Below are 25,418 nucleotides of genomic sequence, written 5' to 3'. Positions count from 1 at the left end.
ATCTGGTTTTGAACTATAATCTTCATCCTTTCCAAATGCAGTCTATTAACTCTAGTTTGTATCTGTTAAAGTTCTACTTCATCTTGACTTTGCACTGTTCTGATTGGTTACTGTTTGTTTGTTCGTTATTTTATTTATTTATTTATTATTTGTTTGGCTGTGTTGGGTCTTCGTTGCTGCATGCGGGCTTTCTCTAGTTACGGCGAGCAGGGGCTACTCTTCGTTGTGGTGCATGGGCTTCTCATAGCAGTGGATTCTCTTGTTTCGCAACATGGGCTCTACGTGCGTGGGCTTCAGTAGTTGTGGCACGCAGGCTCAGTAGTTGTGGCTTGCAGGCTCTAGAGTGCAGGCTCAGATGTTGTGGCACACGGGCTTAGTTGCTCCATGGCATGTGGGATCTTCCCGGACCAGGGATCGAACCCATGTCCCCTGCACTGGCAGGCGGATTCTTAACCACTGCACCACCCGTTCGTTCATTATTTAAGTCAAAGATCTATATTAAAAATGTGAACAGCTTATATCACCAGAAGTCATATAAGGCCAAAGTAAGAGAAGAATAATATGTGAGACTATGTCATTATGATAATCTACTGGTACCTGAAGTAACTAAACTCCTTTTCCCAAATAATCTAAATTTTTTGTTAAAATGTGTTATTGTACCAAAATCCTAATTACGGCCTTTCCCTATTTGTGATCCCTATCACTTTAGACTTCCCTGTCCACTAGCTCTCTCCACTGACTCAAGATGGCTACTGATCGGTCAAGTGCCTCCATTCCTCGTTTTCCTGGTTACTACCTGAAACCCTACCAGCTGCCTAACAGGTCCCCCAGCCTGCCTTAACTCCCTCATTATCTACTCCCTACTCTTTTTCTCCCAGGTGAAGAACTATCCCCCAAACCCGCTGCTTGGATAATACAATTTCCATTCCATACTTCTGGGTGCCATAAAACCACCTATCCTCTGACACTATGGCTTATCTCCCCCAGTCCCTACTCTAATTTCTAATGCCTTGAATTCTTGGCCAGTGACCTGAACCTGAAGAACCTGTTCCCATTTAAAAAACTATGACAAGGCAAGATGTATCCTGGCATGTAAGATTTTAATTCTGAATGTGTTCTCCATAGAAACAATGTTATAAGTAGCCCTCAAGTACTACAGTACTAGAGTACCATAATTCAGCTACCCATAGGCCAAACAGGTTTTGGTGGCAGAGACCAGTAACCTGGGCATCATTTATGTCAATGTTTCCTGAGGGAAAAGACATTTCACATTCCCAAAAACTGATTTAAAAAGACTGCCACCTTCCTGAAAATACTGCTCTGTATTCTCTCAGCAAGCAACACTATGTGTTCCAAAGAGTAGTGATCAATATCTGTTAACTGACTGATATATTTGAGGAAGGGGCACAACTGTATCTGCCGCTGAAGTACATTTTAAATATAACTTAGCATTCAGAGACCACAACAAAGTGACTGAATTTTTAAAAGACATTTACCGGCCCCCTATTTATTATTACTGATCTAAGCTAAGGCCACCCACAATTTACTTTTCCATCACACTAACAAATTCAACTTAAAAGAAAATGGGAAAGCTAACCTTCACTGGGAACTGAAGGTTATGAGCCAAAAGGCTTACATACTTTAATTTATCCTTAGTACAATTCTGTGAGATTAGGTACTATTAATCTAATTTTAGACATGAAGAAACTAAGGTTAACAGAAATCAGATATGTTGATAGTTGGTTTATAGGATTAATAATTTTTATTAGGCCAAAAAAAGAAAAAGAGAGACTGCACAGACTGAGAAAGATGTTTAATTCCAAATCCAGATAAATCAAAGTAGTCTGAAAGATGAACTAGAAATAAGAGTGGAAATTAGCCATATTTTAACCCAAGAACTTAGATGCAGTATGTACCACTAACATACATGCAAGGCTCAGACTCTCTCCTCTCACATGCAACTCCTCCCTCCTAAGAACTTACATGATTCTTGAACATATTTGAAAAGAAGTGTTTTGTCAAAATATTTATGAGATTTAGTTGATAGTCTGGTTATAAGGTGAAGCTGAGGATGATCTGGAACATCAGCAAGTTAAGAGGCTCAGCGATTCTGAGAATCCGAGCAACCTGTGGACTGCTGCATGGCCTGCTTCCTTGGCACTGCCAGCCCTCGAAGCAAATCAGGTACAACCTGATTCTCCCTGAAAACACCTTCATTTCTACAGCCACCTAGAAAATGGGTCCTTGCTCAAGATATAGAGAAGTAATGGTGAAGTCCAGATACAACCTCAAGTCTATCTGATACCAAAGTCCATATTCTCTCCCCCTTTACAATCTGAAACCTAAGGCATATTTTTTTTTCAAATAAATACTTTGTTTTCCCACTTCAGTCTCTTATTTTGAATGTAGAATTACCAAGTTTGTTAAATTTTATAATTCAGTATCTTCTATAATAATAAACTTTAAAAATTAAATGTGTAGTTCCTTAAAAATAATTTACTTTGACCACAGAAAACAATTTTAACTAAAAGTGATGTTTTTTTAGTCAGAGTTTAAATAGGAAAAAGTTACTATCAATAATAATAATAAAACAACCATTGACACACACACACGAGAAACTGGTGAGCAAGACCAGTATTATCTCTTCTCAAACTGTTCCTTCTCACATTTGTCACCTTTATACAAAACCCCAGAAACTTATATGGCCCACCTCTTTTCTACCACTGGCAACAATAGGTATTTAAATCTGCTGCTGAGAATACAAAGATTGGTCACTTAGTCTTCTCAGAGGAAACATAAAGCAGCTTGAAACATACTCCAAAAGGTGCATGCATGCACACACACGTACACGTACACACACACACACACACACACACACATAATAATAACTTTGAAGAGACTCATGACCTAATATCTACAATAAGGTAGACAGATACACGAAAGGACTGGAGAATCTATCTTGCTTGCTGACTCCTTCTACCCGCCCCCTTGCACTTTTTCAGCTTTTGAAAGGATTTATTTTCTATCCTATGATGATTCCTCCCTTTGTGCTGACCCTATATCCATCTCCCAGACTCATCCTAAAATAATCCCAAACCCTACTCCCCAACTCATACAAGGCTTCATTTTTCATTACAAGAGTCAGCAAGAATATATTTATTTAAATGCCAAACAAACTAAATATATTATCTTCATGAGAAAAGTAGTAACTATCACTATCCAATGCAAGGGGAAAAAAAAAATCCCCACATTTTAAAGAAGAAAAAAATCTATGCTGAGTCTTCAATCCCAAAAGTAAACTTCTGTTTGTCTCTAAGGAGAACACAAAGATCATACCAAAGAACAGATTTTGCTCCAAGATGATTTCATACATGATTAATTTAGTTCTAGTCTCCCAAATCATGCCAAACTTTTTATGAAAATAATTATTACAGAAGACCATGTTAAAAGTCTACTGAAAAAAGAAAACTTTTTATACCTTTAGTATTTTTCACAAAAATCTTAATACTATATTTTGATTTTGTCCCTTGCATAGAAAGGGTAAAGTACCTGAATCACAGATTTATTTCCACAAATCTATACTCTTAGAAAGTTGGACACATATTTAAGAAAAAATCTGCACTCAGTGCAACATAAAAGCAATTGAGATACAATTAAATAATCTTAATGAAAATAAACAGACATTTCTCAACTTTCAATTCATAAAATTTAACAAAACAGTTTTAAGATTGATAAAAATAAATGTATTAGTAAGAATTAGAGCTTTGAGACTTCCCTGGTGGCACAGTGGTTAAGAATCCACCTGTCAATGCAGGGGACACAGGTTCGAGCCCTGGTCCGGGAAGATCCCACATCCTGTGGAACAACTAAGCCCATGCACCACAACTACTGAGCTTGCACTCTAGAGCCCGCAAGCCACAACTACTGAGCCCGCATGCCACAACTACTGAAGCCCACGTGCCTAGAGCCCATGCTCCACAACAAGGGAAGCCACCACAATGAGAAGCTCGTGCACCGCAGCAAAGAGAAGGCCCCGCTTGCCACAATTAGAGAAAGTCCGCGTGCAGCAACGAAGACCCAACAGAGCCAAAAATAAAATAAATAAAAATAAAAAAAGAATTAAAGTTCTCAAGGAATCCACAGCAAACACACATTTTACCATTTCCATTTCATAAAAAAAAAAAAACAAGGGCTAATTCCTTGAAGACAAGGGAAAGTTCTAAGCATTCCATTTAAGTTCACATAGCGGCCTGCTACGCCACCAAGGTGGCAAGACAGGGAAAAAAAATAGTAGCAAATAATGTTTTAACTGCCACTCCACCCTGCCTGCTTTGTGCTATGCAGAAAAACGGCAAGCAACAATCCATTACAACTGATCCCACCTGTCACCATGGGAGCATCGATTCTGGGATGCTGGCAGATACATACACTGGGCAAAACTGAGCAGAGGTGACTGAGGAAGTGGCTTCTCAGCAACACAAGGCAAAACTGAGGAAGACGCAATCTGACATGAAGTCAGGTTTTCTCTATTCCTCTTCCCTCCTCAACCTATGCCCTCCATCCTTCTTCCCTTGACTAATTTTCCTTCCAGTCTGTCTTCACTTTCTTTGGGACCATCTCAATTTTTTGAAGAGTAGTCCAGAGTTATAATTTTTCTTATATCCCACAGAACTAGCATATTTTTTTTTTTTTTTTTGCGGTATGCGGGCCTCTCACTGTTGTGGCCTCTCCCGGACCGGGGCATGAACCCGCGTCCCCTGCATCGGCAGGCGGACTCTCAACCACTGCGCCATCAGGCAAGCCCACAATTATTATTTTGATAGTTAAAATTTTACCTTTGTATTACCCCAGATGAAATTACATTTTATAAAAAATTGATGGACTCCTCACTCTTATGGGAAAAAAATCCTCTGTATTTTTGCAAAGAAAAAAGTCTAGAAGACTATACACAAAATATTAATACTGATTATTTCTAAGTGTTAGTGTTAACAGATGCTCTTAACATGATTCTTCCACACTCTCTGAGAATTTTTTTTTTTTTTTTTTTTTTGCGGTATGCGGGCCTCTCAGTGTTGTGGCCTCTCCCATTGCAGAGCACAGGCTCCGGACGCACAGGCTCAGCGGCCATGGCTCACGGGCCCAGCCGCTCTGCGGCATGTGGGATCTTCCCGGACCGGGGCACGAACCCGTGTCCCCTGCATTGGCAGGTGGACTCTCAACCACTGTGCCAGCAGGGAAGCCCTCTGAGAATTTTATAATAAACACTTTTGAATTTCATAACCAGGAAACAAATTAATAGGATCTGAATTAATGGTGTTTATCACTTTTTCAACCTAGCAACCTTGTGATTACACAGGCCACAAAGGTAAAAAAAAACTTTACATTAGAACTCCCCTGTAACCTCAAGCTAAAAGGGCTCATGTTCACGTGTTCCTAGTATGTTCATCACCCAGAATTATTCCCTGTTACGGCATATTGTAAACTGTAAAGCACTGTACAAAGATATGGGGTTATAATTCACCTGTGATCAATAAGGTTCAAATGAAATTAAAATGTGATACGATTTTCTTTATTGGTGACACTTGAGGTAGTGATGCATCTTAGTTCTTAAACTTCTTCCCATCCTGTACACATTCTTCCAAGTTCACTCCATGGCTACAAGTTCTTTGACTTCTTTTCTCATCATTCAACCCTGCTCTCAGAAGGTGTCCTGCAGTCACAGTCCCATTCTTTTAGAGTAATGAGTGAAACTGTTCCTAATTTTCTCCAAATCAAAAGCCTCCTACCTATGTGTCTATATATGAACGAGAAAATGCCAGGAGGTAGATAATATTATGGGATACAGAAGGAAAAAGGCAAAGAACAAGTTCTATCTGCTTTTTCATTTATGATGTTGTCTACATTCTCCCCAACCTATCAGTCCCTCCTAACCTCTCTGACTCTCTACCACCTTACATTTCCTGTCCTACTGCATCAGTCAAAAAAAATTCGAATTCTCCCTTCTTACACTGGGCTTATAATGAAGAAAACAGTACAGTCATGCAGACTGGTGCCATGACTGGTCTCCTACTTTAGGTGGACTGTAACACTTCTATAACCTTATTTTTGATCAGCACATTTTCACATAGCCTTCAATAACTTAAAACATTCACCACATTAACATTCACACACACACAAAAAGAGGCACACAAGAATGTAACTACCTCATCATCTCCCTAGCAAACTGACATATGTTGACACCATCCTTTCTTCTGTCACTGTAGGTTCACAGGATGAACTATCTGTTCCATTTCCTATTCAAGGCCAATCCCTCCAGTTTTGCTTGTGATCCATTGATTCTTACAAATTCCTCTTTCACAGACCCTTGATCCACTAATAATCCCATATGCCTTTACTGATTTCCCCCTGAATTTACTGAGCTATAAGTGCATACCATTTTCGAGTTTTATTGATACAAACCCATGAAACCATCATGACAATCACAATGATGAAGACTTACATCATCCCCAAGAGACTCCTCATGCTCCTTTGTAATATATCCCTGTTTCTATTCCTATCCCCACACAGTCAATGATCTACTATCCACCACTACAGATTAGTTTTCATTTTCTAGAATTGAAACTAGGTAATAAAGACTGTAACCATGCCAATATGCAAAGCTGTGGGTATGTCCAGGAAATATCCGAAAAGACTCTAATCTCACATCTCTTAATGCCATACAAGCAGGACTTAAAGGCTAAAGCAGAGTTTCATTAAACAACAAGATACCACTACACACCTATTAGAATGGCTAAATCCAGAACACTGACAACAACAAATATTGGTGAGGATGTGGAGCAACAGGAACTCTCATCCACTGGTAGTGAGAATGCAAAATGGCACAGCCACTTTGTAAGACAGTTTGGTGGTTTCTTACTAAACTAAACATACTCTTACCATGCAGTCCAGCAACTGTGCTGATATTTGCCCAAAGGAATTGAAAAGTTATGTCCACAAAAAACCCTACACACAATGTTTACAGCAGCTTTACTCATAATTACCAAAACTTGGAAGCAACCAAGATGTACTTTGGTAGATGAATGTGTAAACAAACTGTAATACATCCAGACGATGGAATATTATTCAGCACTAAAAAGAAATGAGCTATCAAGCCATGACAGATATGGAGGAATTTTAAATGCATATTATTAAGTGAAAGACGCCAATCTCAAAAGGCTACATACGGTATGATTCCATCTATATGACATTCTGGAAAAGGCAAAATTATGTAAACAGTAAAAAGATCTGTGATTATGGGGAAGGGGGGTGGGGAATGGGTTTAGGATGAACAGGTGGGGCACAGAAGATTTTTAGGGCAGTGGAACTACTCCGTGTGATACCATAATGGTGGATACATGTCATTAGACATCTGTCCAAACCCATAAAATATACAACACCAAGAGTGAACCCTAATGTAAACTATGGTCTTTGAGTATCAGCATAGGTTCATCAGTTGTAACAAATGTACTACTCTGGTGGAGGATGTTGATAATAGGTTAGGCTATGCATGTGTGGGGGTAGGGAGTATATGGGAAATCTCTAGAACTTTCATTCAATTTTGCTGTAAACTTAATACTGCTCTAAAAAGTAAAGTCTATTTAAAAAAAGAAGAAGAACCATACAGCAATTTTGGAATCAAAAAGTAAAATAACTACAATGAAAATTTCACTAGAGGGGGGCTTAGCAGCAAATTCAAGCTGGCAGAAGAAAGAATCATTAAACTTGAAGATAGGCAATTGAAAACATCCTGTCTGAGCAATAAATAGAAAAAGAGAATTAGAAAAAAATCAACAGAGCCTCAGTGACCTTTGGGAGACCATCAAGCCTATAAATATACTCATAATGGCAGTCTCAGGAGGAGAGGAGAGAAAGAAAAGGGCAGAAAGAATATCTAAAGAAATGATGGCTGAAAACTTCCCAACTCTGATTAAAAAAAAAAATTAATCTCTACATCCAAGAAACTCAACGAATTCAAAGTAGGTTCCACACCTACACATACAATCAAACTTTCAAAAGACAAAGACAAAGAGAGAATCTTGAAAGTAGCAAGAAAATAACTCCTAATGTTCAAGAGATTTTCATGCATTAACAGCTGACTTCTCATCAGAAACCATGGAGGCCAAAAGGCAGTGAGATAACATAGTCAAGGTGAAGAAAGAAAAAGACTGTCATTCAAGAATTCTATATCCGTCAAAACTATGCTGCAAAAAACAAAGGAGAAATAGGTGATAAAGGAAAAAAAGAAGAAATTAAGATAGTCCCAAATACAAAAACTGAGAAAATTCATTCCTAGAAGATCTGCTCTACAAAAAAATACTAAAGGGAGACCTTCAGTTAAAATCAAAGAACTATATATATGACAGTAACCCATATCTACACAAAAAATAAAGAGCACTGGTAAAGGTAACAACATGGGTAAATAGAAAAGACAGCATAAATGTATTTTTGTTCTTAACTCTTTTTTCTTCTATGTGATTTAAAAGACAACTGCATAGCACATATATACAATGGAATATTACTCGGCCATAAAAAGAAAGGAAATTGAGCTATTTGTAATAAGGTGGATGGACCTAGAGTCTGTCATACAGAGTGAAGTAAGTCAGAAAGAGAAAGACAAACACTGTATGCTAACACATATATATGGAATTTAAGAAAAAAAATGACATGAAGAACCTAGGGGTAAGACAGGAATAAAGACACAGACCTACTAGAGAATGGACTTAATGATATGGGGAGGGGGAAGTGTAAGCTGTGACAAAGCGAGAGAGTGGCATAGACATATACACTACCAAACGTAAAACAGATAGCTAGCGGGAAGCAGCCGCATAGCACAGGGAGATCAGCTCGGTAGTTTGTGACCACCTACAGGGGTGGGATAGGGAGGGTGGGAGGGAGGGAGATGCAAGAGGGAAGAGATATGGGAACATATGTATATGTATAACTGATTCACTTTGTTATAAAGCAGAAACTAACTAACCATTGTAAAGCAATTATACTCCAATAAAGATGTAAAAAAAAAAAAAGACAACTGTATAAAGCAATAATTATAAAACTGTGCCCGTGAGCTTATAATTTACAAAGTATGCACTTAGCCACTATGCAATAACATACATGCTAACTCTCTGTCAAAATCCCTATCATGTTGCAGTTAAGTCATTCAGGAAATGATAAAAAAAATTACTCAATCCAGAAACTCTGCATACTTCCTAAAGTTCTATTAGGCAAACCCTCAATAAAAATATAGAGACTGTGAATGAGTTTTCCAGCTTCTGCACAACAAAAGAAGCAATCAACAAAATGAAAAGGCAACCTACAGAGTAGAAGATATTTGCAAACTATTTATCTGATAAGTGGTTAATATCTAAAATATATCAGGAAAGCATACAACTCAATTGCAAAAATCATCATCAACATCATCATCCAATTAAAAAATGGGCAGAGGGACTGAACAGATATTTTTCCAAAGAATAAAATATACAGATGGCCAGCAGGTCCATGAAAAGGTGCTCAACATGACTAATCATCAAGGAAATGCAAATCAAAACCACAGTAGGATATCACCTCACACCTGTTAAAATGGCTACTATCATAAAACAAGACATGACAAATGCTAGTCAGGATGCTGAGAAAACGGAACCCATGTATTCCTCAGAAGATGTCTCTGTTTCAAAAAGAACATCTAGAATTGGGTTTTCATTTCCTAATAATCAATATCTTAAATTGCAGCTATTAACCCAATTAACTCACGGAAGTTGAATTAATGCTATACTAAATTATGGTACTCTAAAATAGCAAAATTGCACACCAGTAATATTCATATTGATTGAAATAATAATGTTTATGACTTTCAGGGAGTTAAAAATCACATATCAAATGCTTATTCTGGTAGGGCATTATAAACACCAATTTACAGTTAATGGAAAACTGCCAAAATGAACATTTTAAATAATAAATTTATATTCTAAAGCAAACTTAGGATCATATAGAACTTTTTTGTTCTGTTTATTTATTGATTTATTCAAAAAACATTTATGGGGCACCTGCTATGTGCCAGGTAGTTATGCTAGGAACTAGGGATAAAAAGACAAGGTCCCTGCCCTTCAAACTGTGCACAGTCTACTGAGAAGCTCCCATTCTGAAATCAAAGAATTTATGACTAGAAAGGACCTTATAATTCCCTTATTTCACAAATAAGGAAACTGAGACTCATGGCTAGCTTAGCCACTAAGGCAGACACTCAGTTGTAAATAAATCCTGCCTCATGTGTTCTTTGCATCATTCTTTTTCTTATGATTAAGAGTGATGATGTAGTGCTTCCATGTGAGTGAAGTAGAAATATGGAACCGTGGGCAATATATGTAATAATTACCAAATGAGAGACAGAAATATCTAATGGATATGGACAATATATTTAATAATTTAGAGACAGAAATCCCTTATAGATGTGATATCATGATAAAGCCCCAATAAGAAACTAAAACACTAAAATAAGAAACTGAAGAACTATAATAAGGGAACATAATATTAAGACTTCTAAGCCATAATTATGATTTTGCCTCTGTTTACTGATCTGTAAAATGGGGATATTAAAAGTACTTATTTCATGATTGTGAAAATTAAATTAATTAATACTTTAAAGCACTTAGTAAGCCTGGTACCTGGTAAATACTCAGGAAATGTTAGGTATTCTTATGGACAATCATTTCTTAAATGTACAAGTATGCCATATAAAGACAAAAAAAATGATCTTTCTTTAAGGAATTCTCCTATTATTATGATACTCTTATTTTTCTAGCAACTAGTAAAATGTAACACCAAAACACTTATTTCAGAAAAAGTATTTTATATGCATAGTATCTAACAGTATCACCCTCTTCTCTATAAAGACATATATCACTCCTAAAACTACAGAAAAGACAGATATTAATTAAATTACTAATTTAAATTAATAATTATACTCAATCATAATTCAAATTAATTAAATAATCATTTAGCTCAGTATTCCTAAGATTATAAATCCTAAATATCATTAAGACAATGTTCAACGATGACTTTCAAGTAATCAAAAAGTTTATGCAACTTTTCTCATCTTATATAAAATATCCTTAAACTAATTAACATCTTTGAAATAACATGCATTCTATATATTAGTGAAGCTTTTATATTAATATCAATCACCATCCAATATCATAACAAAATAAATAATGTATTTATGTCCACTTACTGCAATCTCTCTACAAGCCGACATGGATATTCCTGTGCCTTCAATTTGCTTCAATGCATATTCCTTTTCATCTTTTCTGCATATGAACAAAAAAAATTATTTTTTTCTACAAGTTATTTTCAAATTCAAAACTGTAACTACAAAAACAATGAAATGCACAACTCTCAGTAATATGTAAACACCCTCACTATGCATGCATTGCTTATTATTTCTGATAATATTTCCATTACAATAATGTGAAATACCAAACAAATTCATGTCACAATGAAAACACTAGACAGAGCCAAAACACGAAGTACAAAATTGAAACAGAACAGGATACTAAACACAGCACTAGTTTCAAAAAGTAAACAAGCATAAATATAAACTCAAGCATATTGTAAGATAATTCTACTGTCTTAATTATCTGGAGTCCATGAAAGCATTCTGTTATAAACATTAATTACAAAAATAAATGACAGATGTAAACTTCTACATTTGTTTAAAGTAATTTCACAGTATAAGACCCACTTAATAAATGGGGGAGTTATAGAAGAATGTTTACCCACTAAGACACGCTAGTTTTCACCTAGGACAGGGGACATTCAAAATCCCTAAGACCTCAACCAAAAGCCTTGGAAACACTTCAAAATTGGCCACCAACACCTCATTCTCAAGATATCTAGGAAAAACTCAGTAGTTACAGTGAATTTTCCAATTAATGGAGGTAGAATTAAGGAATTCTGGGAAACCCCGCTAGTTACCAGGGTGCTTAACCAAGGGAAGACAACAGATCAATAATGGTGATAGGTCCATAAAAACAGTAATAGTATCAGATGAGTGTCTAGTGCAACACTGTATCCTCAGGGTACTGACACCAGAACCAGCCACAGCAAGGCCCCAGCTGAATGTCACAAATGTGATTCCTACCACTGGTTATTCTGACAAGAGGAGTATAATCCATGCCCTCTGAGTTTTGCCTTTTGACTATATTAGAGCCTCAACAGGGTATCACCATGTCATGAAGGTTTTGTCAAATGATAGTACCTAAGTAGTGCTGCATCTGTCCTACTTACGTATTCCTCATTTTCCCCATTCTGTGTTTACTAGCAGATAAAGCAGTTTAAGAGGTTACTCATAATATGCATTTTAAAACATCATTTTACGTGCATTTTGAAGATTTTCACAATCGTCTGTTTTGAGCAAATAATTGAGTTATGGTTACTTTTTCCCACAGTCTGAAAATTATATCCATTTTTCTTCCAATATATGACATTCAGGAAACAATTAAGCAGCATTTTGATAAACAGAAATTGTACCACATATGTCAACAGGATAGACTGTTACGCAATTATTAAAATGATAATCATGGAGATCATTGGAAACATGGAAAATGTTTACCATATGTTGCTGAGAAAATACATAAATCATACCGTATAAAAATATGTACATTTAGACATATGTTGAAGGTGATATAAAAAAAGAAAAAGTTGTGTTAAGATGTAGAAAGTTATGTTAACTACCTTAATGCCAATATTACGTTGTCTTTTAAATTAGAATTAGAGGGAAAAAGAAAAAATACAAAATAATTTGATACTCTGAAAACAGTCACCTATTAAAACAATCTTTAGTATTTTCAAAGTGATATCTTAGGCATGTTTTAAAGAGCAAAGTGTTCCTTTTTCTCCATCCTGTTTCCTCCAAACATAAAACTACACGTTTTTCAGACCACCCAGAGGCCACTAAGAAGTACAAGCAGCAGGTGAAGGTGACTGAATGTAATTAAAGCCAAATATCCCCCATACCTTGAAAGTATGTATGGGTATGTGTGTGAAAGCATTTGTGCCTGAGATGCTTAACACAATGCTTACAATGTAAATTTCATACAAGTAATAATTAAATTAACTACCAGGTATCTACTACTAAATGTTTAATTGAATAAATTCTTAAAGTTATACATGCTTTCTGACAAAACTTTCATATGGAATTATAATTTTCTTTTAAACAGAAATATTTCAATCCCCAGTTCCCCTAAATGAAGTGCTCCAAAAGCTCATGTAATTGCATAGTTTTATTTTTAATACTGTAAAGAATATTACACAATCTGGATAGGTTATTGTTGCTATGGAAACTATAAGATTTTTGCAGTAAGTCAAAAAGTGCAAAATTAACACATCACATTAATGACTTTTGAATTTCACATCCAAGCTGTCAAAAGAATTTGAAAGCCTGAGCAGAATAGACTGAAGCATAGGCCTCTTACTCTGAATTATATGGATAGGATCTAGGAACAAACCCAGTAATTATTTCACTTAATAAGTTTAAATATAACTTCCATCTGCTAAATTAATAAAATACTCAAAAATCTGCAAACTTAAGATTTATCTGCAGCTTTTGCACTGAGAATGAAATAAAGTGCATATATCATCACCAGTTCGCTTGTATATTAACTGTTGGATGATAAGCAATGATGTAGCACCTCTGAGGTTCACCATATGAAGAAGTGGCAGAATCCCAGCGGGCATATGGACTCACTTTCATCACTGTGCTATTTCAATGCTAATCTGTGGTCAGATGCCAATACCTTAGTTATGAAAACTAAAGATTTGTCCTTTCCCACAATGCCCACAAATATTTCAGTGACTGGCACATGGGGCAGAGAAGCCTTATTGCTCTCGTCCCATGTGAGAGCCCTTCTCCGGGAGCTCGTGTGAAAATTCATACCCCATGGCTTATATGTTTCAGGCACACATAATATTAAGTATCATAAAGGTATAATTTGTTCTTTTACCCGACAAGGCTGAAAAGGAGGTGAACCTGGCCTCCATGGCTGTGATAACCTGGCTTTTAGAGGCAGCCCAGTTCTTCCCTAAAACTATTTTATTTCTAAATTACTTTTATCTAAATAAAAGAAGTTTATTATTTACTGTAATAAAGACAGAGCAATTCCAAAGCCTTCAGGGAAACTGCTTTCTAAATTTTAGTGCATATTAGATACTACCGTTAGAGCAACTGCACATTGAAAATAATTAAAGGAGTTTACTAAATAAATCCAGGTGAATTAAAAATAAATTTATAGTATAAACATGGATTTATTTAATACAGAATATTTTGAATTTAAAGACATTTCTCCTATACATCTGTAATATGTATCAAAACCATGCCAGCTTCCCTCTCAGCATTCATCACAAAGAAAAACAAGTGTTCAATGGGAACATTATATAACTACAAAATAGAAAAATTAATTTGGCAGAGACTGGGATTCTATTACATTTTCCATCTGAGACACTATGTTCTGGAAAACTCTTGATGCAAGCAATTCTATAGATAGTACAAAAAATAAGCACATATTTGTGCAAATTGTAGAAATCACTGCCTTAAAATGAAAGCATTATCTCAGGCAGAAAACTAGGCTCAGTGGTAGAATTTAAATGTAATTCAGGGAAGAATTTCTCAAGCCTAAAGATGCAGTTTCAGTAGGAACAACTTTTGAATGAACTATTAGGAACTGGTCTGATGAAAAAAATAGTCTTATACCTTTCAAAAATGTCCAAGTTTGATGACCAGCCTCCAGTCACGTTTAGCAAGGTGAAGCACCATTCAGCAGCTCGTATGCACAAGTGTAGTTAAGGTATGGTCAAACCCCACTCGTTACAATCATAATTAGACAGGTCCAAGGCTTTTTGGCTCCTATTAATACTACTACCAGGTGTCCAGATCAGCCCTGGGCCATCTTTGGTCCCAAGGACCTATGACAGACAAAAAATTTAGAAGAATCTTTTAAGAAAAGATGAAGGAATTCAAGCTCAAGCAAAATCAAGGGAAAAATTTTAGTCTTCAAACTAACAGGGTTAAAATCCTTTTTTGTTTCTAAGGAAAACAGAGGCTCCTTACTGTTTTATTTTACATCAAGCAACAAACAAACACAGAGTCAATATTTTATGTTCCAATACTGTGCCAAACTCTGAGGATGAACAAAATTAAAGACTAGCTACCCTAGATATCAGAGTTCACAATCCACCTGGAAAGAGGTTCTGAGTGGGAAATATAAACAGATAACTCTGATATGACCCCCTCTGCATCCAAGACGTATGCATAACAGGCACAGAGAGAATGAGATTAGTATTTCTTCTCAGAGCTTTAAGGAAGATAACTACATAGTGATGCCTTTGAGGGAGGAGTTTCCCAGGCAGAAAAGGGATGAGAGGGTCAGAGAACTCCAGGTAGAAGTAGAGCATGAAAGAAATAAACAGGAAACCTCTGTTATTCAGTATGGCTGGAAGCTGGGGGCATGATGACAAGGTGCAAGAGATGAGGTTAGGTTAGAAAAGTAAAGGGAGGGGCTTCCCTGGTGGCGCAGTGGTTGAGAGTCCGCCTGCCGATGCAGGGGACACGGGTTCGTGCCCCGGTCCGGGAAGATCCCACATGCCGCGGAGCGGCTGGGCCCGTGAGCCATGGCCGCTGAGCCTGCGCATCCGGAGCCTGTGCCCCGCAACGGGAGAGGCCACAACAGTGAGAGGCCCGCGTACCGCAAAAAAAAAAAAAAAAAAAGAAAGAAAAGTAAAGGGAAGGGACCAAATGAGTTCTGCAAAGAAACTTGTACTTCATATATAAACAGTGTGGAGCAAAAGGTTTTGAGAACAGAGAAGATACATAACAGATCTTTGCTCAGAGAGATAAATCTGGTAACTACAAACTGGTGGTAGAGCAAACATCTGGGAGGTTGCTCAAACGTCCAAAGAGAAGATGAGGACTAGATTAGAATAGGCAGAGGAGAACAAATATGGACTCAAAAGACATTCCTAAAAAAAAAAAAAAAAGACATTCCTGCGTCAGAAGTGATATAATTTAGTAACCAATTTGATTCTGTAGGTGAAGGAAAGGAAGGCTGTGAAGATGGGTGAAGCTTCCACTTTGCCTAATCGTGCCAATGATAACGATTAAGCAGAGAAATGATGACATGAATAAATGGAGACCAGGAAATATAAGATTTTATCCTAAAGGCAATGAAAGTTACATATGAAGACTAATCTTATTAGGAAGGACTGAGATTAGAGGTGTGAAAAACAATTAGGAGTCACTGCAATGAAAGGGTGAGAAGGAAAGACCCTGGATTAGTATAACAGAATGTTAGCTTCCAAAAGGGGCTCACGACAATCCTGTTACAACCTCCTCATGAAGATGAAGAAGTTAGGCCATCAGCCAGAAGCAGAGCTCAGATGAAATCTTCCAAATGCAACATTCTCCATAACAGAATGGTAACTAACAATAAGACTGGAGAAAAGAAGAAATACTTGTGACAGTCATTTTTAAAGAGGAATTGGCAGGACCAAATGAACAAATAAGGAAAATCAAGAAGGCTGAATCAAAGATAAGTCTGGGGTTCTGGCCTGGTTGATGGGGAGGATGATACCATTGAGAACAAAACTCAGGCCACATCTCAGAAGGTTCTTCAGCTTGTAAATGATTCCTTCAGATAGAAAGAAACTCTAACCAAAAATATCTGAGAAGTTCAAAAAGAAGATGCCCTGAAGATGTTACCAGGCTTATTGTGGTGATCATTTCACAATACATACAAATATTGAATCATTACAATTTTTTACACCTGAAACTAATATAATATTATATGTCAATTACACCTTGATTTAAAAAAAAAAAAAGATGTTTACTGAGGGCCTGCCATAGGAGTTTCAGATTTAAAGGACTTGAGCTTACAAACATGATATTGGATTGGAGGAAGTAGCACGTAGATAAATAACTTTTTTGGTGCCCAGGAAAGAAGTTGAGGCAACATGGGAAGGAGGAAAGGAGAACAAGAGAGAGGGAAGAAAAGAAGAAAGACAGAACAATTTCTGAACACTTCTCTCTCACATCCCTTAGGAAGACAAACAATTCTATGAATTCGTCCTTTAAGTTTTCTTTTCCAAACCTTAAGACTAGAATTCAAATTAATGGAATCATCAGAAATATAGTACTCAAGATGGCACAGTATGACCATCTACAGATTTTATAACCAGGTGTTACCAATAAGACTTTATTCAAACAATATGACACCTGAGTCTTGTCAACTTTTTTTTTTTTGCAGTTTTTTAAAATTGAAGTACAGCTGATTTACAGTGTGTCAGGTGTACAGCAAAGAGATACAGTTATGCACATATATAATCTTTTTCAGATTCCTTTCCGTTATAGGTTATTACAAGATACTGAATATAGTTCCCTGTGCTATAACAGTAGGTCCTTGTTCTTTATCAATTTTATATATAGTAGTATCTGTTACTCCCAAATCCCTAACTTATCCGTCCCCCCTTTATGTCTGTGAGTCTATCTCTGTTTTGTAATCGTATGGTATTTGTCTTTCTCTGACATACTTCACTTAGTATGATAATCTCTAGGTACATTCATTTTGTTGCAAATGGCATTATTTCATTCTTTTTTATGGCTGAGTAATATTCCACTGTGTATATATACCACATCTTCTTTATCCATTCACCTGTTGATGGACATTTAGGTTGCTTCCATGTCTTGGCTACTGTAAATAGTGCTATGAATATTGGGGTACATATATCTTTTCAAATTAGAGTTTTCTCCAGATATATGCCCAAGAGGGGGACTGCAGGATCATGTGCCAACTCTATTTTTAGTTTTTCAAGGAACCTCCATACTGTTCTCCATAGTGGCTGCACCAATTTACATTCCCACACCAACAGTGTACGAGGTTTCCTTTTTCTCCACACCCTCTCCAGCATTTGTTATTTATAGACATTTTTTTTTTTTTTTGGCTATGCTGCACAGCATGTAAGTTCTTAGCTCCCCAATCAGGGATCGAACCCATGGCCCCTGCAGTGAGTGGAAGCATGGAGTCCTAACCACTGGACTGCCAGGGAATTCCTGTAGGCTTTTTAATGACAGCCATTCTGCCCAGTGTGAGATGATACCTCATTATAGTTTCAACTTGCATTTCTCTAATAATTAGTGATACTGAGCATCTTTTCATGTGCCTGTTGGCCATCTGTATGTCTTCTTTGCAGAAATGTCTATTTAGGATTTCTGCCCATTTTTTTATTGAGTTGCTTCTATTTTTTTATATTAAGTTGCATGAGCTATTTGTATATTTTGGAAATTAATCCCTTGTCAGTATCACTGTTTGCAAATATTTTCTCTCAGTCTGAAGGCTGTCTTTTCATTTTGTTTATGGTTTCTTTTGCTTTGCAAATGCTTTTAAGTTTAACTAGGTCCCATTTGTTTATTTTTTGGGTTTGTTTTCCATTACTCTCAGAGATGGATCTAACAAAATATTGCTGTGATTTACATCAAAGAGTGTTCTGCCTTTGTTTTCCTCTAGGAGTTTTATAGTGTCCAGTCTTACATTGAAGTCTATAATCCATTTTGAGTTTATTTTGGTATATGGTATTAGAGAATGTTTTAATTTTATTCTTTTACATCTAGCTGTCCAGTTTTCCCAGCACCACTTACTGAAGAGACTGTCTTTTCTCCATTCTATGTTCTTGCCTCCTTTGTCATAGATTAATTGACCACAAGTGCGTGGGTTTATTTCTGTTCTTTCTATCCCGTTCCATTGAGCTATGTGTCTGCTTTTGTGCCAGTACCATCCTGATTTGATTACTGCAGCTTTGTAGTACAGTCCGAAGTCAGGGAACGTGATTCCTCCAGCTCTGTTCTTTCTTCTAAAGATTGTTTTTGCTATTCGGGGTCTTTTGTGTTTCCACACAAATTTAAAAAATTTTTGTTCCAGTTCTGTGAAAAATGTCACTGGTAATTTGAAAGGGACTGCATTGAATCCGTAGACTACTTTGGGTAGTATAGTCATTTTCACAATATTGATTCTTCTAATCTAAGAACATGGTATATCTCTCCATCTGTTTGTGTCATCTTCAATTTCTTTCATCAGTGTCTTACAGTTTTCAGAGTACAGGTCTTTTGCCTCCTTAGGTAGGTTTACTCCTAGGTATTTTATTCTTTTTGATGTGATAGTAAATGGGATTGTTTCCTTAATTTCTCTTTCTGATATGTTGTTGTTAGTATATAGAAATGCAACAGATTTTTGTGTATTTATTTTGTATCCAGCAACGTGACTGAATCCATTGATGAGCTCAAGTAGTTTTCTGGTGGCATCTTTAGGATTTTCTATGTCTAGTATCATGTCATCTGCAAACAGTGACAGTTTTACTTCTTCCTTTCCAACTTGGATTTCTTTTATTTCTTTTTCTTTTCAGATTGCTGTGCTTAGGACTTCCAAAACCACGTTGAGTAAACATGGCGACAGTGGGCATCCTTGTCTTATTCCTGATCTTAGAGGGAATGCTTTCAGCTTTTCACCACTGAGTATGATGTTAGCTGTGGGTTTGTCAATAATTGTTTTCTTCAAGAAAAATGCTGCCATAAATCAATGTTATATCACTTTTGCTTAATATATGATGATTTCCCTTAGCAGATTAAGAGGCTTCCATATCACATAGAAAATAAGAAAAAAACATTCTTGGGGGTGAGGCTAATGGCGGACTCTGGGAAGGCTCACCCCAAGGAGTACTTCCAGGAGCTTCTGCTGCCAGTGTTCTTGTCCTCACAGTAAGCCACAGCCAACCCCCCCTCCTGCCTCTGCAGGAGACCCTCCAATACTAGCAGTTTTTCAGGGGAGAAAAAGCACATATTTGAAAATGAAGCACAGATATCTTCAGCTTCTCCAGTGAACAGAGCAACTGAAATCAGATATTCTAATAAGAGTACTCTTAAAATCATAACAGGTATTCTGATAGAGGTAAAAAGATAAATATAGCCTGGGTCAGAAGATCTTTGTAAAATTTACACAATTCTTCCACAAATGTTCTTCATACCAAAAGAAAAGAAATTTTCCGACCAGATAACAGACAGCAGAAGCAAGAAGAACTACAATCCTGCAGCCTGTGGAACAAAAACCACATTCACAGGAAGAGAGACAAGATGAAAATGCAGAGGGCTATGTACCAGATGAAAGAACAAGATAGAACCCCAGAGAAACAACTAAATGGAGATAGGCAACCTTCCAGAAAAAGAATTCAGAATAATGATAGTGAAGATGATCCAGGACCTCAGAAAAAGAATGGAGGCAAAGATCGAGAAGATGCAAGAAATGTTTAACAAAGACCTAGAAGAATTAAAGAACAAACAAACAGAGAGGAATGATACAATAACTGAAATGAAAACTACACAAGAAAGAATCAATAGCAAAATAACTGAGGCAGAAGAACGGATAAGTGACCTGGAAGACAGAATGGTGGAATTCACTGCTGTGGAACAGAATAAAGAAAAATGAATGAAAAGAAATGAAGACAGCCTAAGAGACCTCTGGGACAACATTAAACGCAACAACATTCGCTTTATAGGGGTCCCAGAAGGAGAAGAGAGAGCGGAAGGACCCAAGAAAATATTTGAAGAAATATAGTCGAAAACTTCCCTAACATGGGAAAGGAAATAGCCACCCAAGTCCAGGAAGCGCAGAGAGTCCCATATAGGATAAACCCAAGGAGAAACATATCAAGACAATAGTAACCAAATTGGCAAAAATTAAAGACAAAGAAAAATTATTGAAAGCAGCAAGGCAAAAACAAAAAATAACATACAAGGGAACTCCCATAAGGTTAACAGCTGATTTCTCAGCAGAAACTCTACAAGCTAGAATGGAGTGGCATGACATATTTAAAGTGATGAAAGGTAAGAACCTAAAACCAAGATTACTCTACCCAGCAAGGATCTCATTCAGATTCGATGGAGAAATCAAAAGCTTCACAGACAAGCACAAGCTAAGAGAATTCAGCACCACCAAATCAGCTCTACAACAAATACTAAAGGAACTTCTCTAAGTGGGAAACACAAGAGAAGAAAAGGACCTACAAAAACAAACCCAAAACAATTAAGAAAATGGTCATAGGAACATACATATCGATAATTATCTTAAACGTGAATGGATTAAATGCTCCAACCAAAAGACACAGGCTTGCTGAATGGATACAAAAACAAGACCCATATACATGCTGTCTACAAGAGACCCACTTCAGACCTAGGGACACATACAGACTGAAAGTGAGGGGATGGAAAAAGATATTCCATGCAAATGGAAATCAAAAGAAAGCTGGAGTAGGAATACTCAAATCGGATAAAATGACTTTAAAATAAAGAATGTTACAAGAGACAAGGAAGGACACTACATAATGATCAAGGGATCAATCCAAGAAGAAGATATAACAATTTTAAATATATATGCACCCAACATAGGACCACCTCAATACATAAGGCAACTGCTAACAGCTATAAAAGAGGAAATCGATAGCAACACAATAATAGTGGGGGACTTTAACACCTCACTTACACCAATAAACAGATCATCCAAAATGAAAATAAATAAGGAAAGAGAAGTTTTAAATGACACAATAGACCGGATAGATTTAATTCATCTTTACAGCACATATTATCCAAAAACAGCAGATTACACTTTCTTCTCAAGTGCGCATAGAACATTCTCCAGGATAGATCACATCTTGGGTCACAAACCAAACCTCAGTAAATTTAAGAAAACTGAAATCATATCAAGCATCTTTTCTGACCACAACGCTATGAGATTAGAAATGAATTACAGGGGAAAAAACATAAAAAACACAAACACATGGCAGCTAAACAATGTTACTAAATAACCAAGAGATCACTGAAGAAATCAAAGAGGAAATCAAAAAATACCTAGAGACAAATGACAATGAAAACACAACGATCCAAAACCTATGGGATGTGGCAAAAGCAGTTCTAAGAGGGAAGTTTATAGCAATACAAGCCTACCTCAAGAAACAAGAAACATCTCAAATAAACAAATTAATCTTACACCTAAAGGAACTACAGAAAGCAGAACAAACAAAACCCAAAGTTAGCAGAAGATATCATAAAGATCACAGCAAAAATAAATGAAATAGAAACAAAGAAAACAATAACAAAGATCAATAAAACTAAAACCTGGTTCTTTGGGAAAATAAACAAAATTGATAAACCAATAGCCAGACTCATCAAGAAAAAGATTTGAGAGAACTCAAATCAATATAATTAGAAATGAAAAAGGAGAAGTTACAACAGACACCCCAGAATTACAAAGCATCCTAAGAGACTACTACAAGCAACTTTGTGCCAATAAAATGGACAACCTGGAAGAAATGGACAAATTCTTAGAAAGGTATAACTTTCCAGGACTGAACCAGGAAGAAATAGAAAATATGAACAGACCACTCACAAGTAAGGAAATTGAAACTGTGATTAAAAATCTTCCAACAAACAAAAGTCCAGGACCAGATGGCTTCACAGGTGAATTCTATCAAACATTTAGAGAAGAGCTAACACCCATCCTCCTCAAACTCTTCCAAAGAATTGCAGAGAAAGGAATATTCCCAAACACGTTTTCTGAGGCCACCATCACCCTGATACCAAAAGACAAAGATACTACAAAAAAAGAAAATTACAGACCAATATCACTGATGAACATAGATGCAAAAATCCTCAACAAAATGCTAGCCATTAAAAGGATCATACACCATGATCAAGTGGGATTTATCCCAGGGATGCAAGGATTCTTCAATATATGCAAATCAATCAACGTGAGACACCATATTAACAAATTGAAGAATAAAAACCATATGATCATCTCAATAGATGCAGAAAAAGCTTCTGACAAAATTCGACACCCATTTATGACAAAAGAACTCCAGAAAGTGGGCGTAGAGGGAACCTACCCCAACATAATAAAGGCCATATACGACAAACCCACAGCAAACATCATTCTCATTGGTGAAACTGAAAGCATTTCCTCTAAGATCAAGAACAAGACAAGGATGTCCACTCTCACCACTACTGTTCAACATAGTTTTGGAAGGCCTAGCCACGGCAATCAGAGAAGAAAAAGAAATAAAAGGAATATAATTTGGAAAAGAAGATGTAACACTGTCACTGTTTGCAGATGACATGATACTATACATAGAGAATCCTAAAGATGCCACCAGAAAACTACTAGAGCTAATCAATGAATTTGGTAAAGTTGCAGGATACAAAATTAATGCACAGATATCTCTTGCATTCCTAAACACTAGTGATGAAAAATCTGAAAGAGAAATTAAGGAAACACTCCCATTTACCACTGCAACAAAAAGAATAAAATACCTAGGAATAAACCTACCTAGGGAGACAAAAGACCTGTATGCAGAAAACTTATTATAAGACACTGATGAAAGAAATTAAAGATGATACCAACAGATGGAGAGATATACAATGTTCTTGGATTGGAAGAATCAATATTGTGAAAATGACTATACTACCCAAAGCAATCTACAGATTCAATGCAATCCCTATCAAACTACCAATGGCATTTCTTACAGAACTAGAACAAAAATCTTAAACTTTGTATGGAGACACAAAAGACCCCAAATAGCCAAAGCTGTCTTGAGGGTAAAAAACGGAGCTGGAGGAATCGGACTCCCTGACTTCAGACTATACTACAAAGCTACAGTAATCAAGACAATATGGTACTGGCACAAAATCAGAAACATAGATCAATGGAACAGGATAGAAAGCCCAGAGATAAACCCACACACCTATGGTCAACTAATCTATGACAAAGGAGGCAAGGATATACAATGGAGAAAAGACAGCCTCTTCATTAAGTGGTGCTGGGAAAACTGGACAGCTACATGTAAAAGAATGAAATTAGAACACTCCCTAACACTATACACAAAAATAAACTCAAAATGGATTCGAGACCTAAATGTAAGACCGGACACAATAAAGCTCTTAGAGGAAACCACAGGAAGAACACTCTTTGACAGAAATCACAGCAAGATCTTTTTTGATCCACCTCCTACAGTAATGGAAATTAAAACAAAAATAAACAAATGGGACCTAATGAAACTTAAAAGCTTTTGCACAGCAAAGGAAACCATAAACAAGATGAAAAGACAACACTCAGATGGGAGAAAATATTTGCAAACGAATCAACAGACAAAGGATTAATCTCTAAAATATATAAACAGCTCATGAAGCTCAATATTAGAAAAACAAACAACCCAATCCAAAAATGGGCAGAAGACCTAAATAGACATTTCTCCAAAGAAGACATACAGATGGCCAAGAAGCACATGAAAGGCTGCTCAACATCATTAATTATTAGAGAAATGCAAATTAAAACTACAATGAGGTATCACCTCACACCAGTTACAATGTGCATCACCAGAAAACCTACAAACAACAAATGCTGGAGAGGGTGTGGAGAAAAGGGAACCCTCTTGCACTGTTGGTGGGAATGCAAATTGATACAGCCACTATGGAGAGCCGTATGGAGGTTACTTAAAAAACTGAAAATAGAATTACCATATGATCCAGCAATCCCACTACTGGGCATATACCCAGAGAAAACCATAATTCAAAAAGACACATGCACCCCAATGTTCATTGCTGCACTGTTTACAATAGCCAGGTCATGGAAGCAACCTAAATGCCCATCGATAGACGAATGGATAAAGAAGTTGTGGTACATATATACAATGGAATATTACTCAGCTATAAAAAGGAATGAAATTGGGTCATTTGTAGAGACATGGATGAATCTAGAGACTGTAATACAGAGTGAAGTAAGTCAGAAAGAGAAAAACAAATATTGTATATTAACGCATATATGTGGAACCTAGAAAAATGGTACAGATGAACCAGCCTGCAGGGCAGAAATTGAGACATAAATGTAAAGAACAAACGCATAGACACCAAGGGGGGAAAGTGGCGGGGGGTGTGATGAATCGGGAGATTGGGATTGACATATATACACTAATATGTATAAAATGGATAATAAGAACCTGCTGCATAAAAAAATAAATTCAAAAATTCAAATTTCTAAAAAAAGGAAAAAAAAGAATAAAATATGCAATAAAATTTTTGAAAAACAAAAACCAAAAATATCATTTAGTTTTACATTGGTAATTCTGAATTATTCAATATCATGAACTCTATATTCACTCAGCCTAGCAGCAATGATTCCTTATTTGGGGACTCTTTCCTTTATTATACAATACCATAATGTTTTTAATTTATCATGAAATTTTCCAAAAATGAACAAACAAAAAATCAAAATAAATGACAGTGATACTCTATGTAACTCTCACAC

At 36.5% G+C, this 25,418-nt stretch overlaps 1 protein-coding gene across 3 annotated transcripts in view; it reads right to left on the bottom strand.

The window, feature by feature from the left end:
- The window catches only part of CDK19 (cyclin dependent kinase 19), a 179,741-nt gene that overhangs the window by 106,417 nt on the left and 47,906 nt on the right, over window positions 1-25,418 (bottom strand). For all 3 annotated transcript variants that reach the window (XM_004264723.3, XM_033418655.2, XM_033418654.2), the window contains one exon: window positions 11,264-11,339. In XM_004264723.3, the coding sequence (XP_004264771.1) occupies window positions 11,264-11,339 (76 nt within the window). The remainder of the gene's footprint in view (window positions 1-11,263; window positions 11,340-25,418) is intronic.

Source organism: Orcinus orca, chromosome 12 (assembly GCF_937001465.1).
Source record: "Orcinus orca chromosome 12, mOrcOrc1.1, whole genome shotgun sequence".
Lineage (NCBI taxonomy): Eukaryota > Metazoa > Chordata > Mammalia > Artiodactyla > Delphinidae > Orcinus > Orcinus orca.
The sequence above is the reverse complement of the archived record's forward strand: the minus strand, read 5'-3'. Positions and strand labels throughout refer to the sequence as shown.